The 18,388-nt window shown below is 43.0% G+C and overlaps 1 protein-coding gene across 1 annotated transcript in view; it reads right to left on the bottom strand.

Annotated features, from left to right (window-relative positions):
* The window catches only part of Lar (tyrosine-protein phosphatase Lar), a 198,904-nt gene that overhangs the window by 9,459 nt on the left and 171,057 nt on the right, over positions 1–18,388 (bottom strand). Inside the window, exons 7-13 of the mRNA XM_089589068.1 lie at positions 12,599–12,709; positions 12,231–12,506; positions 11,855–12,139; positions 9,708–9,808; positions 9,288–9,617; positions 9,046–9,196; positions 7,281–7,577 (exon numbers count right to left, since the gene is read on the bottom strand). Coding sequence (XP_089445194.1) covers positions 7,281–7,577; positions 9,046–9,196; positions 9,288–9,617; positions 9,708–9,808; positions 11,855–12,139; positions 12,231–12,506; positions 12,599–12,709 — 1,551 coding nt within the window. The remainder of the gene's footprint in view (positions 1–7,280; positions 7,578–9,045; positions 9,197–9,287; positions 9,618–9,707; positions 9,809–11,854; positions 12,140–12,230; positions 12,507–12,598; positions 12,710–18,388) is intronic.

Below are 18,388 nucleotides of genomic sequence, written 5' to 3'. Positions count from 1 at the left end.
AAACGTCCGGATCGATAAAAAATTCACATATACACTGTAACGCGTACATTATGTATAAATCCTCGGCTGCTTTCGCAGAGAGGCGGGAGATGTGAGAATAATTTTTTTGTTTTTTTTTTGTTCTTATATATCTTGGCATGCGCAATCACTACTTCAAGTATGAAAATATATAGCTAAAAGGCTCATGTCCACCTGTCTCGCGTCGCGAAGGTATGAAATAAGGTCGAGCAAAAAAAGAAAACTTTTTTTCTGCAAAATACACGTATAATTTGATATGAAATTTGTTTCGAAGAAAAAAGACATTGCAAGAGTTACAACGTAGCCTTAGCAACACGAGACATCCTATGAAATGATTTACAGGAAGGAAAACCATGAGAACCAAAGTAGAGAACAAATGACTCGGGATGAAAACGATTTGGGAACACTTTTGGATGAAGGGTATTTCTTTTTTTTTTTTTTTTTTTTTATTTCCGTTCGCGGCTCTTTTGTGTGGTGTTTGTTTGGTTATTCTATAAGCTTGGGTCTCGAAAAATCGACAAAAAAAAATGCCAGCGCAAAAACACACTACGCGACGAGTGCCGGAAAAAAAAAATCCTTGAAGGAAAAAATGTTGTTTAGCTCACTCTTGCACATCCCTTCCACATCCGCAAAAGTTCTCGCGTCCGATCCGTCTTCCATCCCCCGTATACTTATGTATTTTTCGATCGACGCACATATACAGGAGCTGTACGCCATTCAAAAATTCAAAGCATATCCGCACAGTGAAAGGGGTAACTTTTATATGCAGCTCTGCTCCTGTTTGCACAGGTAATGCATGTACTCGAGATCACACGGGATGAAATAAAAAAAAAAAAAAAAAAAAAAAAAACATCTGTGACACCTGGAAAATTTACCGTACCTTGGATAAAATATGTTTTCATGTATACAATCCACCTGTATATGTGTATACGCATAGGTATACTTTGAAAAGCAAAAAATACACTTTTTTTCACTCGAGCACTCAAATCCCGCGTACTGCGCATCCAAACGAGAGCAAATCCATCGTATTTACCTGTCAGGTGCAAATTTAAAGAAATATTACACCAATTAGAGTCACCATCACACTGCAGCATCTTTAGAAACAGAATAACACTCAAAACAGGCAACGAAATTCCTCGTCGGGCGAAGAAAAATCTTGTGGTTCCGTCAAACAATGCTAATCATCCGTTTGAAAATATCAGTGAGTATTCGAAACTTGCAACTCGCTCCCCGTGCACCTCGACATACACACACACACCCCGAATTCAACGCTCGGGGTATGTCGAAGAAATTTTGCGGAAATCGAGAGAAGTTCGTTGCCCCACAGCACCGAGTTTCAAAATAGGTGTACCTGCATGTACACGTGAGCGCCTCCCTCGACGCCTACGATGCAATAATCCTACAGCACCCAACACCGCATTGGCATTGCGATCCAATAGCCCGCGATGGCTAAGGTGATTACTGGCGTCGCAAATTAGCCAAAAAGCTCGCGGACGAACGATCCGAGGAGAGAAGCGCGGAAATCCTACTGCATCGATATTGGTATTCAAATGAGAATGAAACGATGTACCCCCCTCTTTTACTTTATATTTTTCCACTTTGCCTCGTCTAGCTCGCCAAACAACCCACGTACATGATTAAATTTAACTTTCGCGTCTCTCGTGCTTTTCGACCGACTCGGCCGATCTGAATAAAATCTGCAATTGCGTAACAAAATGAGGGTCGATCGCGCCCTTCCATCGGAGCACCCAAAAGAAAAAGTCGCGCGGACTAGTTGCGTGGGGGAAAAAAAAAAAAAGATGACAGTAAAGAATAGTCAGACGGCCAGCCGGCTGAAGAGTATAAGGTAGTGGAGAGCACTACTCCCCCGCGGAGCATAAATCCCTGGGCCGAAAAAAAGGGAGGCAAACATATCCGCTTCCTCCGCCTCCTTTTGCGGAGCGCTGAAACCACTTTTCTTCTCCCGTGGCATTAAACCGATGCCCACCTTCCATCCGCGTTTTACACATCCCGTGTACGTGTGTCCCATGTATAAAGGAAGGAAAACGAAAAGAAGCCTTCCTTTCACACGTGCAGCCACACGCATATCCACACATGGTGTCTTTAGCTGTCCATTCCTCCCTTGATACTCTCCCCTGCGCTCGCGGCCCTTGGCGCGTGTATCATCAAACTTATAACCACGCATACATGTACATACACACGAAAATTCACCCTCCGGTAGCAGTATACAGGAGTGCCGCTTCGCGGGTCCATCGTGACTTTGAGGCTGCCTCCAGTATATATGTATAGCTTTCTCGCGTGCTGGGCCTTTTTAGGAGGAAGAAAAAGCATATACATATATACAATGCGCGAAAGAGGAGCCACCAGTACCACTACTGCTCTTGCAAACTCATGTACTCGGCAAAGTGCAGTCGGCAGGTGCTTTTTCTTTTTTCCGAATCATTGTCTCGATCTTTTCACATGGAGGTGCCGTTGCTGCATCCGCAATGCCGTGCGTGTTGTACATACAGACATATATACATACATTTGTGCTTGGTGCTCTACTGCTTGCTTTGCTTTCGATTTGCGTGTTTTTTTTTTTTTTTTTTTTTCTTTTTTTTTCCATTCTACATTTGGTGCTCGGCACGATATATGTGTATAAACGTGAGGTGCGACAACATACACGTGGTGCACGTACGGATGGTACACAGATTTATATTACACACACACACACACACGCGAGAAGAAAGAGAGAGAGAGAGAGAGAGAGAGAGAAGAAAATTCAGATGTAACAATATATTGCAGGTGCAAACGTGCTATAAGTATACGTGTGCATCCGCGCGATGATGCTCTTGTGATTTCGTCTAGAGATGCGTGCAGGTGTGTGGCAGCCAGGGGGCGGGAGGGAGAGCGACGAGGGAGTTCTTTGGCCGCCGCGAGAGCGCCAGACGGGCTTTTAGCGCCTTTCCCCCCGTGCTTTTTATACCTATTATTTGGGATCCCGGCGCGAGCCCCCAGCTTTTTGATTCCTCCCCGGCTGATTTTACTCCATGTATACTTGGGCGAGAGGATTTTTCCGCGGAACAAACTAAATCGCGGGCACTCCCACTTTGATTTCTCCGTGCGCACGTATACGTTTTGTGAAACCCGTCCAAGTATTAAAAATTCCGAAAATGTTTTACAATCCGACGCGTTGGACAATAAAAAAAATAAACAGGGGATGGAGAGCCAAGTGGAGAGGGTAGTGGAGGAAAAAAGGAGGGGGGTGGGTGGGTTGGATGGATTAGCGAGTCTCGGAAACCATAATGGAAAGGTAATCCGCTCGATGGTGCGTTATTCATTGCGGGGCGGGATTAGCCAGGGGCCAAAGCGAAGCTCCTCTCCCTTCTTGGATGCGGTGGCCACCTCCTCGCTCCCCCCGCCCCCCTTTCTCCAGTACTGTACACCCTCGCGGTGCGAAAGTGCCCCCGGAAACGTGAATTATTTGCCAACTGAGTAGCCGAAATGTATGCACCCCTTCGTTGTTTCTTCCTTATATTATGCTCATTCCTTACCGTCTTTTTTTTTTTTTTCTTCCCTCCCTGACGCCGTTGTAGCCAACAACGTTGTACTGTACGTCACTGTTCGATCATTGCTCTTATACAATACATTTATGATAATTTAGCGTGATTCGGTGCGGTACGAGTGAATATGGTTATAATAATAATAAAAAGAAACGGTGCGATTGGTGCTTTATCACAAATTACATTACATCATTGCGTATATAAAATGCTCTCACACACTCACACGATTTTGCTGATGTGCTTTAGTCATACCTGGCATAATATATAAATGTGCTATACGTGAGTATAATTACGGTGAGTACAGGTGTACGAAAATACGGTGCTCTTTTAGAGTACATTTACGTGTTGGTATATGGTACTTGGTTGTTGTAGTCAAACGGTGCTCACAGAGAGAAAGAGAGAGAAAGAGAGAGAAAATAAATTTAATAGTGATTATATAAATACTCGTGATTCGAAAATGATAATACATAATACATAATAATAATAGTAATATATACTCTGTACTTAACGTTTTCTTTGCGCTGGTGAGTTGATATATAAGAGAGACGCAGAGAGAGCTCCAAGAGTCGAGTCTACGTTTGGCTGGGTGAAGGAGACGAGGAAAGGATGCGTGCGCTTGAGTTTCGGATAACCCCGGAGTAAGTGTATAAAAGGGCGTACTGTTACCCAGACCGAGCTTTCGTCTCCCCGAATTCGTTAGGGACAACGTGGCGCGTTTTCAGTTACTGCGAACTTTGTTCTCCGATTGTTTTGAGAAACCCATGCTCAAAGTGTGAAAACTCGAGTCAATGGCACCGCGCGATTCTTTTTGAGACGCAAACGTATTGTATAACCCGCGTTTGCCACATGGTGTTTGTGCACAAGGACAGTTGGTTCAGCGTTTCTCTCTATTGACGATTGAACAGATGCGCGTCGAACGCGAGTATTTCAAAGCCTCTATAGAGGAGGTCGAAGGAATCGAGAAGGCGGAAGTCGCGTGTCACCCGATACGACGACGGAGCGAACACCCTTTCTCTCGTTTACCCGATCGACCCGGTGTACACGGTCTCGTATCATCTCTATAATTGCGGTTGTGTCCATAATTACCAACACTCGAGCTCTAACAATTGGATAACGGTGTCGGCGAGTCGGTCAGGTTTCAGATCAAACAAATTGCCGGAGGTGAGTGTGTGTAATATGTGGTCGCGAGTGGGGTTGAAAGAATTCATTAGAGCCGAATGATCGAGGGAAACGATTAAATATTAGCGAAAGGGGCGGGGGAGGGGAAACCGAGCCGTAGACTCGACGGAGCTTTGGAATTAACATTTCGTCGGGAGGATTTACGGGGTTTCGCAGGGAGGAGGGTGGGATGGGGAGGACGAGTCGGGGATCTTTTAAATTAATTTTAATTCATCCCTTTTGTCGGGGATGCTTTTGAGGTGGACCGAGGGGATGTTAGAGAGAAAGAGAGATAAACAAACGAATTCAGCATGCTCTAATCATGTGCAAACGATAGAAACTAAATGTTATTTGTTTATTTGTTTCTTATTGGGATTTTTTTTTTTTTTTTTTTTTTTCCAACTAAAGACAAAAGAGAGCCTTGTTTCAGAAATATGTGTAGAAACGTGTAGGTAGATTTATAAATATTTAGATATATATATATATTATAGTAATTTTTATACATATAAATACGTAATAGAATAATAATAATAGAATATAGTGAAAAAGAGAGATTGCAAATGTTATACGATGATATTGGTTTTGTATATATTATATTATGTGTTTGGGTAATCAGTGTTGTTGTTGTTTTTTCTTTTCCACTGTCATTCACGTGTAATGCATGTAGTGGAATAAAGACATTTACATTTCGTGGTTGTCTGTCTTTAAAATTCTATGTAAATTTTGCCTTTTGCTGTTCCAGCTGGCACATAAACGTAATGGAGATTTAACTGAACTTTTTTCCCTTTTTTTTTTTTTAAAGTTGACAGTGACAAATGAAGACAGACAACCACCTGTTTTTTTTTTTTTTTTACTTTTTATAACCTTATTACACGTTATGCAGGTGAATAATAGGTGGAAAAAGAAAGAAATGTTGAAAAAAGAGTACGAATAATTTAACTGGATTCACGTGAAATGAGAGATGAGTAGAGAAAAAAAGTAGAATAATGAATAAGATTATTACGAGGTAAGTAGGAGAACATAGAGTTGTAAGTATTGAGTCTTAAATTACTAATTGCTTTTTATTATCAAAACCTGGATCATCATCATCATCCTCCTGTAAATGCTTTAAAAAAAGAGAAGAAAAAATTCATGAGTTTTAGATGAGAATGTAGTTGATTAGTATGATGAAAAAAAATTTTTTTTTAATTTTTTTTTTCTGCTATTTTAAATCGTATGTGATGAGAACAAAAAGTATTCACCACCGTTAAAGAAAAGAGGGAGAGTCGGTTATTATTATTGTCATCACTTTTAAAATGATTGTTGAAAAATCTTTTTAAAAAATCCTGAAAAAAGTTTATCAAAAATAGTTATACATTATCATTAGGTATCGCTCGTTGCTGATTTCAAAAATGTCATTATCAGCTATCGAAAAATCCGTGGCTGCATCTAACCTGTAAAAAAAGTTTTTTTCTTCTTTCTTCTAACTTGGGTGGGACAAAAATTTCGGGGATTCAGACGCCAAAAATTTCCAAAAATATAAAATTTCTCCAGCCAAAAAATTTTAGGCCAACGCTCTTCAAAATATTTCTAAAAAAATACGCTCAAAAATTTTTTGCGTAATTTAAAAACTTGCAAATCATCTGTTTAAGGTAATTTGTGTATGTAATTTTTTTTTTTTTTTTTTTTCAGTTGCAATCAATAAATGATACTACATATCAAGGTAACATACATTTATCTACATTCAACTAAAATCAATGTGATAGATAGGAAGGAATTATTAAAAAAAAAAAAAAATTATTATTAAAAATGCAAAAAGACGATCGAGTTATACATATAAAAAAAGGCAATCATGAATTGGGAATAAATTGATTTGGTCATTTGAAGATTGAAGGAGGTAAGGTATCAATAGTACTTAGTCGATTGGACGAAACATTATATTTTTAGAATCTAAAATCGAGATGGTGCAGAGCACGGGTATGTTTCCATATTTATATGTAAAAAAATATTAGCCAACTGATTGACAATTTGCTGAAATTAATGGTTACCGGTTCGAAAAGTTCGCATAAAAATCGTTGCCACGGGCTTTTGTCGTCTCGCACTGGATAGCATAACAAATACCACGCGCATTTTCAGCGACAGTCGAATTTTTGGCAGGCTTTTATATTTTTGGTTCTTTCTTTGAACGCTTACATATATTACGTATGAGCTGAATCCGATTACTCAGTGACCCCGTCTCTCGCGTCTGGAAGCTCGAGTTTGGCCAAACCCTTTATCGATCGGTGATTAAATATTTCCATCACAGATCGAAATAGACTTAACATCGGTATGAATCTTTAACGCGGAAAAATCAAGTATACAACATTGAAAGCCAACGAAATGTTCCCGGCGGATAAAGTTTTAAGGCGAACACAAAGAGGTGCCATGGAAAAGACGAGTTCCAGGCGAGAGGAGTCACACATCTCCGAGACGCGGCTGTTCTGAACAGTCGCGAGCGGTGTGGAAAAAAAAGAGTGTTGAGAAAAAAAAAAAAAAAAAAAAATTGTAAAACGCGCCTGTGCGGCACAAGTTGGTGATACATACCGTCTTCGTGGGTGCGGACGGTTATGGGGTAGCTGGGCGGCCCGTCGCCGACACTCGTACCAGCCACCACCCATATCCTGTACTCGGTCCACTTTCTCAGCTCGTCGAGGGTGAACTCGGTGTTGTTGAGGGTTATTATCGAGGACTCGCTGTCCGAGCGGCCGTTCTCCACGTAATACAGCTTGTAGTAAGCGATCCGGCCGTTGCTCCGCTCGGCCGGCGGGGGATCCCACTTAACCAGTATGGACGTCGAGCTCGTCGGATGGCCGGTTACGTTACGAGGCGGAGCCGCGGGGACTGTGTGTAATACTCGATTATAGGGACGGGGCTCTCTCGCTTGAACTCTCGACGTGGGTGGGTGGGGGGAGGGTGGCCTTGTGTTTGTGTCCATGTGTGTATGTACATGTGGTGGATTTTTAGCTATATTTTATGGGGAAGGAATGTACCGAAACACCGCGACCGATTCTACGAGAGAGAGGCGATCAATCGCTGAGCTGTCGGTACTTTGGGAAATCTAATCCAGGATGGAGGAGATAAAAGGAATACGTTGAGTAGGAATTCACTCCAAATCTCATTAACGCTTCACGGGCGTCAGCTTTGAAAGTTAATGAAAGGATCCGGGAGTGATTACGCGACTCATTGCCGGAGAACCGTCGAGAGTTCAAACACACTGGTTGAGAGATCTTTTTTTTTTTTTTTTTTTTTTTTTTTTTTTTTTTTTTTTTTTTTTTTTTACAAAAAGAGAAAAAAAGGAGGTACACACAAAAAGAGAAAGAGATAAAAGATGGGTGTAGAGGAGTAATTTTTTTTTTTGATCTTTCGATTGAGAGTTAAAAAAAAAAATAAATAATAATTAGAGGTGCCCAAAATGCACACACATATATTTATAGTGATGCAGTGCTCATGGTGCAATTTATATGTATCAATAATAGTAATGATAATAATAGTGATAGTAATATATATACGAATAGATAAATATATATATATATATAATATGTATAAAGAGGCATGTCCAAAAAATTGCAGATTTCGTTTGCAAAGCATGCGGTCATTCTCACTCTCCCACACGTTGATGGTACTTGATACACAACGAAAAAAAGAAAAAAAAAAAAAAAAAAAATGTAATATTTGCATATATGACTCAGGTCATCCCCGTTTTTTGTTCCCCTTCGATCATTTGTATACGTATAATCCATTGAAAGATTGGCCCAATAAATCGGTAAAGGTATAATGATGGTGACTTGTCCCTCTGGGATGAAAATTACAGAGCAAAGGATTCGCAAGAATTACGGGGTAGCTTACTGAAACTACTGCATCTACTTTACGGCACAAACAAATTTTGTACAATATATACACACATGGGTTGCATGTATAATTAACATATGAATCAACAAGCAGTAGTGGTTGTTACCAATCAATCAATAATAGCAACTCCGTATAAACTGCGCTCAATGTGATCACGTAGCATGGGGATGATATTACGAGGGTTCTTAATATGTCATCGAGTCACTGTGTACCTCCTACCTGTTGGATCACCCGTGCCCGGACAACAGCCGCGTTCCTCCATCAGGACCCCCTCCTATATCAAGACCAGGAAAAGAGAAGAAGGAGGTGGAAGAAGGGCAAGGCAGGTAAAAACGAGCAACGCGGCTGTTGGCCGGGCACGCGCCGCCTCTCGAGGTGCCACATCAATTGAACAACAGCTCGAGAAAAAACGGCCGTACATATAATGGATATAGTAATCTCCCTCGCTCGGTGTGCTTACTGTACTGCTTCGTCCGCACGGGCAGGGGAATCGTGGTGGCGCCCTCGCCCCGCTGGCTCCGCGCCGCCAGCCACACGTAGTACAGGGTGTTTGGGTACAGGTTCGTCAGCGTGTACGTCTCGACGGCCGGGATCTTGCGGTGGTGCTTCTCCTGCGAACGCGACGCGAGAGTTGCCGTTATAGCCAGCACCTAATACAGCAGTGGTCAAAGAAAAAAAATACGGGGGGGGGGAGGGGGTAACCTTGGCGTAGGTGTCGTTCCAGTAGAGCTCGTAGCTGAGTATGTTCTCGGCGCTGTGGGCGGGCTTGTTCCACTCGAGGGTGACCTTGGTCTCGCCGACGTCTACGGCGGTGAAGGACTCGGGCTGGCTGGGCACGCCCTGCTGCGTCTTTATCTGGACGGGGGCGCTCAGGGGTCCCGGGCCGGCGCTCGTCAACGCCTGCACGCGGATCGTGTAGATGACGAGGGGCGTCAGGTCGGAGATGGTCGTCAACTGGTTGTTGTCGACGGTCTGGAACTGCCAGTTCTGCATGGACTGGCTCGGGTCGGTCGTGTAGTACACCTTGTAGCCCTGCACATATAGCGTTTCGTTATTATTATTATTATTATTATTTTTTTTTTTTTTTCATAATAATTGGCTCGTTGGGTCGTATGTACTTACGGTGACTTGGCCGTTGGGTGTTTCCGGCTCGTCCCACTGGATGACCATCGTGGTCGAGCTCAGTGGGCGAACCTGCACTCGGCGGGGTGCGCTGCCTGGTCCTGTAAAAACAAGGTTTTCTTTTTTTTTTTAAATCCCGTTTTCCCGCACTCGCGTGTATAGGACAAACCGATCCTGAGAGTTGATCGATATACTTGTGGTATACACATTTGACAAAAATAAAAAACAAAACAATACTAAAATAAACATGGTTGCTGTGCTGATTATAACACTACGGTTAGTGATTCATTGATTGATTGGTCTCGGTGTTCAAAGTTCAAAAAGGGTGGATTAAGTGTCTTTTGTATTTATTTATTTTTTTTAATTTGTAGAACCAAAAAAGTAAAAGTAAAGAGTAAGTTGTGATAAAACAGGGTGTTTGAGAAACAGCGAGTATTTTAATTAACTTTGATTTGGTGTTTTGACGTAATATATATACAATGTGCCACACACAGAGTTGTAAAAATTAAAATATAATCAGTTTGAAAAGTCCGATGGAAATTCGTACAGTGAAAAACAATTGACTTCAAAGGACGGAAGATGATGGTAGTGATGGAATTTCCATGTGACTCGAAAATATGTGTAGTGAAAAAAACGAATAAGAAAATAATAAGTAAAAAAAGAACCAAAATCACTACGGCACACTTAGTACGTGACTTTGACTTACTGGCGCCTCCATTTGTTGATTCCGCTATATGGAAAAGGTCAATTGATTATTCAAGGTTCACTCGACTATTGCGCATAACTCGAGTGCTCGTGAAAATACGAGGATGCATTATTTTTTTCTTTTTTTTTTCTCTGCCCGGACTCGTATTTACACAAGCACGTCACTGAGAGAATTTTAAAATTTAATTTTTATCTATTTGGTGCTTGTTTTATTTTTTTTTTTTCATTAACTTTGATAAAAAATACAGTGGGTGCAGTTGAAACCAGTGCAATTTGCGAGCCACGTTAATGGCGGATTGGTTGTTTTCTTTATTTTTTTTAATTTCGAAATACCTGTCTGCGTTATTAAAAATGTTCTCAAAACCCGCGTAAATAAGCAGTTGGGCATCCCCATTAATTTGGCTGAAAGCATGTTCAATCTTCTCTCAGTGGACTAATTTTAAGGTGCTCTAAGAGTCGAGGAGGTAAGGGTGCAATTAGAGATAATTTCGTAAAAACGTCGAGTTGCTGTGGTGAACAAAAAAAAAAAAAAAAAAAAAAAAAAAAAAAAAAAAAAAAAAAATTTAGACACGAAAAAAAGGAATGCAGCATCTATACTTAATATGTAAATATACTTGAAAAGTGAAAAAATACGCGAGTGCAACACACACAAGAGATACCTATATATCGAAAAAATACATCAAATCTAAGTACGTGATGCATGTACAAAAAGAGTGAAGAAAAAAAAAAGGGAGCTAGAGTAAGAGAAAAAACAGTGCTCGTGTCGTTCTCTACAAAAATGTTTATTGTATATGTCACTTACATGTATTTTCGTATCGAGCGTGTCCGCGATTGGACGGCATGGAAAAAAAGCGAAAAAATGGTTTCCCTCAAAAATCGTTTCAAAAAATATTATGTATTTTTTTCTTTTTCCTCATCATATTCCACGTGCAAAAAAATCTCAATTCAGTGCAACAAAAATTCTTACGGTCCGTAACAAATGTACGCTCGAGTTTTCACGGCTGTAGCGCTATTCTACACGAAATGGCAAATACACATGGTGGCGATTCTCGTATTTATTATATAGCTATATATATATATAAGAGCAACACAATCAAGATTGCATTATTCGTTCAATCGAGAATAAATAGTAGGGATTATCAATAACACTTGTTCTCGATCGAACGTATAGAGAGACGCTGAAAATATGAAAACGATATTAAGTAGATGATGAAAAGTGTAAGAGACAAAGAACAGAGAGAAGGAAAAAAGTCGTAGGTAAAAATAGCGGTATTGAAAAAATGCACGGAAAGGGTGTTGTGTGAAGTTACGATTAGACTTTGGTAACTTGTCGCTATTCACAAAACACCCTTGTTCCCATTACTCGTGCGACAAAGTTCGAAACAAGAGTCGTATAAATGACGAAAGATGAAGAGAGATGGAAAAAACGGTGAAATACTGACTTGTTTCCCCGGTGGTAACGAGCACGGGGGCACTGGGCATGCCACGTCCAATATCATTGACGGCGATCACGAAGAACTCGTACTCGGTGTAGGGGCTGAGGTTGCGCACCTGATAGTGAATCGTCGTTATACCCGATATCTCGGCGTACGCCTGATTCGTGTGCTTCGGCTTGTGCTGTATCACGTAGTAGGCCAGCTCGTCCGGGCCCTTGTACGACCAGGTCAGCTTCACCGACGTCGCCGTGATCTCCGACACCTGCACGTTCTCGGGCGCTATCGGCAAAGCTGTAACAACAACAACAACAACAATCATTTTTTCTTATTATTTCATTTGTCATTACGTATAGAGTGCATAGGTGCCAAAGGGTCGACTCACAGTGGACTTTGACGTAGCTCGTGGCGTTGATGATGCCCAGTACGCTGTTGGCGATGCAGGTGTAGTTGCCCGACTCGCGGACGTTCCTCAAGTAGAGCACGTTCTTGCCGAGGGGTATGTCGTTATCGGGGGTGAGGTCCTCGGCGGGCTCCTTGCGCCACTTGATCCTCGGCATGGGCGCCCCCACGGCCACGCACGTGAGGTTCACCGACGAGCCGTACATCACCTCCTTCACCGGATCCGGCGGGATCGTGAACTGCGGCGGTACGCGGCGCACTGCACCCATCGCCCAATAACCCCGGTTATCGTATTTTTCTTTTTTTTTTTTTTCGTCAATGTATATACATAATTGTACAGTGTGTTTTTACCTTTCACGTAGAGGTGGCCGTACTTGGAGTACTCCGTGCCCACGGTGTTGTTGGCCACGCACTCGTACTTTCCCTGGTCCGTCGGCTCCGACTTTGTGATCTGCAGCGATCCTGAATGACGGACACACATGGACAGAAGGAAAATTAATACGGATGAATGGGAAAAAAAAAAGTCATTGACATCGATTCAAGTGCGCGTATAAAGTACAATCGAGCAGCGTCGTTATCCCCTTGAATCGATAATAAGCAGACAAACAAACAAACAAGCAAAGGCTCACTGCGTGTGTGCACAGCCATATGTATAGGAGGTATATACGTAAATAAGCGAAGCAGATAATCAAACGTCACGCTCATCCATTTAACTGCTCCGCCTCGCGAGATTCGCAAAGATTGGCACGCGAGACTGAAAGGGGGGGGGGGACTTTTACACCCAATGTACACACACTCTTTGCGTTATCTGTATGTTATATCCCTGTGTCGCGGCACACGGGTACTTGTGATCCCGCGCTCAATGTCACGGAAACGAATACAACGGCTTTGCCGTCGCCCTTTGTGTCGAAAGACTACATACGCGACGTTTCCATTTCAGCGAACGCGGGAAACGGGAAATCGTCAACCCTTTAAATGGAAATGGAGGGAACACACCTACCATCTCTTTTTGTCCGGGAGTTTTACTTCGATCGGCTTCGCAGCTACACCGTATACCGTTTTGCCAGGAGAGGACGATTTCACCCGAGCGTGCGTATTCCCTCGGCTCGGGTATTTTGTTACATTGTTATTGTTACAACCGTCACTTTCAGCGCAACATGTCTGTCCACTTGTATACATAGGTGTCAAATTCGGTGTGGTTCAATAGGAGTAAGAAAGTTTCGTGATCAGCCAGATTCCAATTACGAACCCCGCGGGTGCATCCCAGTGTTCGTGCGTGAAACGTAACTATACCACCACTTCTTGGCACGCAACTGAGTTGTTTTCGTTGGAAAATCCGCTGTTTTTTTTTTTTTTTTTACTCTCCCTGCACCGAAAAGTACACGCGTACGCCACGCGCGAGACGTCGGAAGAAAATTAATTCAATTCCTGTTTTCAGGCCCTCCCTCCTCGCGAGAGCGCAGGAACGTTCGGACGTTGCACGCCGAGGAGTAAATTAAGCCACGGTCATCGCGTGGCCGGCAAATTAAAAGGAGCGAGAGAGGAAGACGAAGTGACCGCGCGTGAGCTTAGCAAACAGAGGAAGGCCGAGGGGGGGGGGAGAGCAAAGAAGAAACGGGTCTGGAATGGGAAAAAGAAAGACAGATAACAAGGTGCACGAAGGGTGTACGTGTACACGGTGCGACCGCGATAACGAGATGAACTCTACTCGTCGACGCGCGATTATCTCGTGTTTGTTTGTTGTTTGTTGTTTTTTCATTCGCGCGTGCGTGGCTTTGTGCTCCCTCGCTTTCTCGACGACGTGGGAGTCGCATTGTCCGCGGGGGAGAACAAACGCACACCGAAACCACTTGTGTCGCCACTATCCACTCGGAAAATCATGAGATGTCTGACCAAACTCGCATGTTACTACTTAATTTTTTTTTTTTTTTTTTTTTTTTTTTTTCAACCGTGAAACCGTCAGCGCGCACCATAGGTATACTTCGTTGTTGTTACACCAACGCTTGGTACTCGAAAGCGGGTAAATTAATTTTTTTTCATTAATTAATATTCACAAAACCTATGCAGAGGCGACTTTCCCTGTGCAGCGAGAGCGATTGGCGTTGGGGTGTATAGCAGAGGTGAGGGGGTCCCCGTAGGAAAGTACTCCATCACAAGGACGGGACGGTATCGGCTCCGATCGGGGCTCCTAATCGCCCCGGCTCATCTGCGCGGGTAACGTCGCCGGCTGTCCGACCGGACGTCGAGCTCTCCCATGTGTACACACGACGTGTATTACATGATACGCGTATCATATACACGTGTAGCGTTAACATATACGTGTGAGTGTGGGTGTTTTTTTTTTTTTTTTTTTTTTGTTTCTTTGTGGCTCTCACGTGCTTCGGTAGATGCGTGTTTTCAGATAATCATCATTATCATTTTGCGCGAGTATTATGGCCCACTCGTGTTTTCTTCATCCATATACCGTTGTGTATACAGTACAGATATGCATCTACCGTGATGGCAAATGTAATATGCGATAGAGAGGATGATTTGTAATTCTCTTTCGATTCGGACGTACACCGGCTCGGGGAAAATATTAATTTTATGCCCGTCGTTTCCTCTCGATGGGAATGCTCAGATAATCCAACGCACACGCCACACAATAATTAATAGACTGCACTCAGTGTACGACATCGGCTTGTGTGTGTGTGCATTATTAAATTGAATTAAAGTGGCCGTAATGTACATTAGCCGAGCGAATACGTCAAACTACGTAGTCGTGATAAATATAATATCGGGCGTGCAGTGCCCGTGATAAAAGCAAAAAGCCGAGTGAACGCATCGGTGGCGCGTCACCTTTGGCCTCCATCGGGCACGAATCGAAGAGCCGTAATGAATTAGTCGTACGCGAGAGCAAGACTGCGCAGTTGTCGGAGAAAAAGGTTAAATTAAACGGGGGCGCACGGGCATCGTGTGTTTGTAAATAATTGATAAAAAAAAAAAAAAAAAAAAAAAAAAAAAAAAAATAGTAAAACAGAGCGAGCGAGTGGCAGGATGGAAAAAGGAGCCGAAGCTCGGCGTAAGCAGGGCTCATAAATTATTAATGAACAACAGGCAAGCGCGACTCGAGTATGCAACGCGCGAATAGCTTTTTCGTCTGGTGGTGCACGCGAGAGTACGTATACGTCTGTCCGTTCGTGTGAGGCGCCAATCCCCTGGAATCGTCGAATCGATAGGGATTAATTGTTATTTAGCATCACCGTGTGCCAATAAATATTCAGGTGCTTTGTTTTTTCCCCATTTTTCACGTAGACACGGAGTACATAAGTGCAGCTCCGTTCAGCGTATTCCGTGTTTTTTTTTTTCCTCCCGATTCTTCTCAACAACTTTAATAAAGGCCCGAGCGTGTGCACATGAAGTGCACGTTTCTCGGTTTCCATTAATCGAAGGGAAGACCGAGCGGATTATCAGGACGGGGCAGAAAAAATACTTTGCTCTTATAATTAACGACTTATCCGATAATCCCATTTGATCTTGCATTTCCATACAAGCATTGTACCAGCGCGGTGCGAGTTAATTAAAAAAAGTTAATCAAAGCTGCCACCTCCCCTCCTTTCTCCCACGGGCGAGGGGGCCGAGTGTCCTATTTTTCTTTCTCGTTTCGAGGACCGATCGCGGTCAAAGCACAATTATACGCCAGGTATGGGGCTCGTAATGCACACGCGGATTTAATGAAACTCGTACGTTACTCGGGCCAACGCGTCCACTCCGAGGATATCAAGCAAAATTAATAGGAGAGGATTAAAAAAAGAAAAAAAAAAAATACGAGTTCCAGGTGGCACGCCTTGGGGAAAATCAAAAGAATTTCGAGTCGAGTGACATTGTTGCTGTAGTGCTTGAGAATTGATTCAAGGGTTGAAAGTTCAGACAAAATGTTCAGACATTTTCACAAACCACATATTTGCGAGACAATAATTTTATGATTAATGATCCACTGAAATAGACTTGTTTATTTTGTACGTACACCCAAGTTATTTCATATCTTTGCAACGAGGGATATTAAGTTTTCCATAATAACGTTTGAACAGTTAAAAAAAATCCCTCGAATGTACGTTACGTACGCGCGCTGTGCGTCTGACCAAATATTGATCTCATCCACTTGGAATCACTTAAAAGGGCCCCCCGGGGTTATCAAACAAATTTCGTATTTACCAGACCTTATCTTGTAGGTACAGCAACTAAAGTGTTTTTTGGTACACGAAACTCGAAAAAATTCCAAACGCAAACTCACTCCGTGCCGGTGTACACACGCGCAAAGATACGGATAGAGCGAGGGAAATAAGGCGAAGAGGCAGCAGGAAACTCGGGCTACGTGCTCTCGTCCCGGTGCATTCAAATAAACGTATAGGCAGCAGCTTTTTTCCCCTCTCCACTGTACACGCGTGCTCCACATGTATGTTTGTGCACTCCAATATTGATATATCGACTCCTTTTACATTTTGTAGTCAGAATAGACTTCGACACGCGCGAGGTAAATGCAAAAACACACACACACACACACATCTCCAGTGGAAACAGCAACTATACAGCGGAGATATGAAGAAGGGGCGAAACGCACGAAAAGTAGGCAAAGTAGGCTTTCCCCGAGTTGGTCGTGAGAAACTTTTCAACCGTTTGGCAGGACCAACTTTTATCCTTTCGCCGCGCTTTCGTTCCTCGCTGATCGGAAAACGATGACCGTCGCGCATGGTCATACTCCCGAAATATTTCTGGCGTACGATGAATTGATTTATCGCGCCGAGGAGAAATATTTATCGGCCGCGCGTCATTTGGGATATAAATATTAACGAGTCTTTCATTTTTGTTACGACTGCTGCGCGGCGATGCGGAGCCGAGTGGGGGGTTATTTTCGCACGAAAAATCGGTTTTTAAAGCATTTTTATAATCCCATCGAGCGTCACGCCGTGATAAATTAAGACTCCGTCCATAAATTTTCATCAATTGCCACGCGTTCAACTCAATATTTTCCAAGTATGATGCATGGCGACTCTTCGCCGCTCCGCCCATTACGGGCTGCCAATGGACGCGATACGCGCGGCAGCCATCGATGCAGATGACATCGCGCGAGTGAATATCGGTATTATCGAAGGCACGAATTTGAGCCGTAGAACAACAAAAAAGAAAAGCTAGACGCGTTGAGTTTCCCATCCGAGCACATTCGCCGGGTAACGTGTTTGCACACGTCGATGAAACGAGATGTTGGTACACACGTGTGTAACCTTGTCTGCTTCCCTCGCGGCTATTTGGGACGAAAGTTACTCCCTTCCGGCGCTCCCTGATTTTTCTTCCTCTCTCTCGCGCAAATGTTTTCCCAAAACTTTGGATCCTCCCCCATCTCCCTTATCTTAAGGCGCAGTGTATACACACACGCCGCTTGTGTACAGTTTTTGCCACGTGTGGCTTAAAGAATTATTTTTCTGGGTCAATGTGGTGTTTGCCCTTACGCCGTCCATGTACCACGAAAACATTTTCAAAGCATCGCTTTAAATTGAAAAACTTGGCATGCGCTCAGAAATTGAATACACAGACCGGATTGGGAAACGTCACGGTACACGCAAGAAGATAACACTCGTTACGGCAAAGCGAAGGGGGTTACACTCGTAATTGGCAAAACGAAGGAACCAACGATGCGAGACAAAACAGTTCATCGGCTCGTCAAGCTTACAGTCAATCCCGAAGCTTGTGGAAACTACAAATTCGGGGTAAGGGCTCATCTTCCAGTTTTTCTCGTTTTCTTTCAGTTCCACTTTGTTAAATGAAATTATGTCTGAATAACAATTTATGATAAAATTTTATTATTACTACTACTATTATTTATAGATTATTATTGTTGGAAATATACCGTTGAGCAACAGGCAAACACGAAAAACCAAAGAGGCGAAATGATCAGTGCAAGCTTGATAACGAGCGTTATGCCGCACACGACCTCAAAATCATCAATGGAAGCGCACGAGGATTGGAGACGGGATGGGAGGGTGGGGGAGGGGATCCAAAGTTTCTAACGATGTTCGAAGGAGGCAAGCCTCCGACAGTTTCTTCCGAAAGCAGGGCGTTTATCGAGCTCATTCCCCTCGAGCGGGCGAATGGAAACTCCGTGCT

This window comes from Copidosoma floridanum, unplaced genomic scaffold (genome assembly GCF_036245765.1).
Source record: "Copidosoma floridanum isolate Cflo_tuat_1 unplaced genomic scaffold, Cflo_Japanese_pri ptg000007l, whole genome shotgun sequence".
NCBI lineage: Eukaryota > Metazoa > Arthropoda > Insecta > Hymenoptera > Encyrtidae > Copidosoma > Copidosoma floridanum.
The sequence above is the reverse complement of the archived record's forward strand: the minus strand, read 5'-3'. Positions and strand labels throughout refer to the sequence as shown.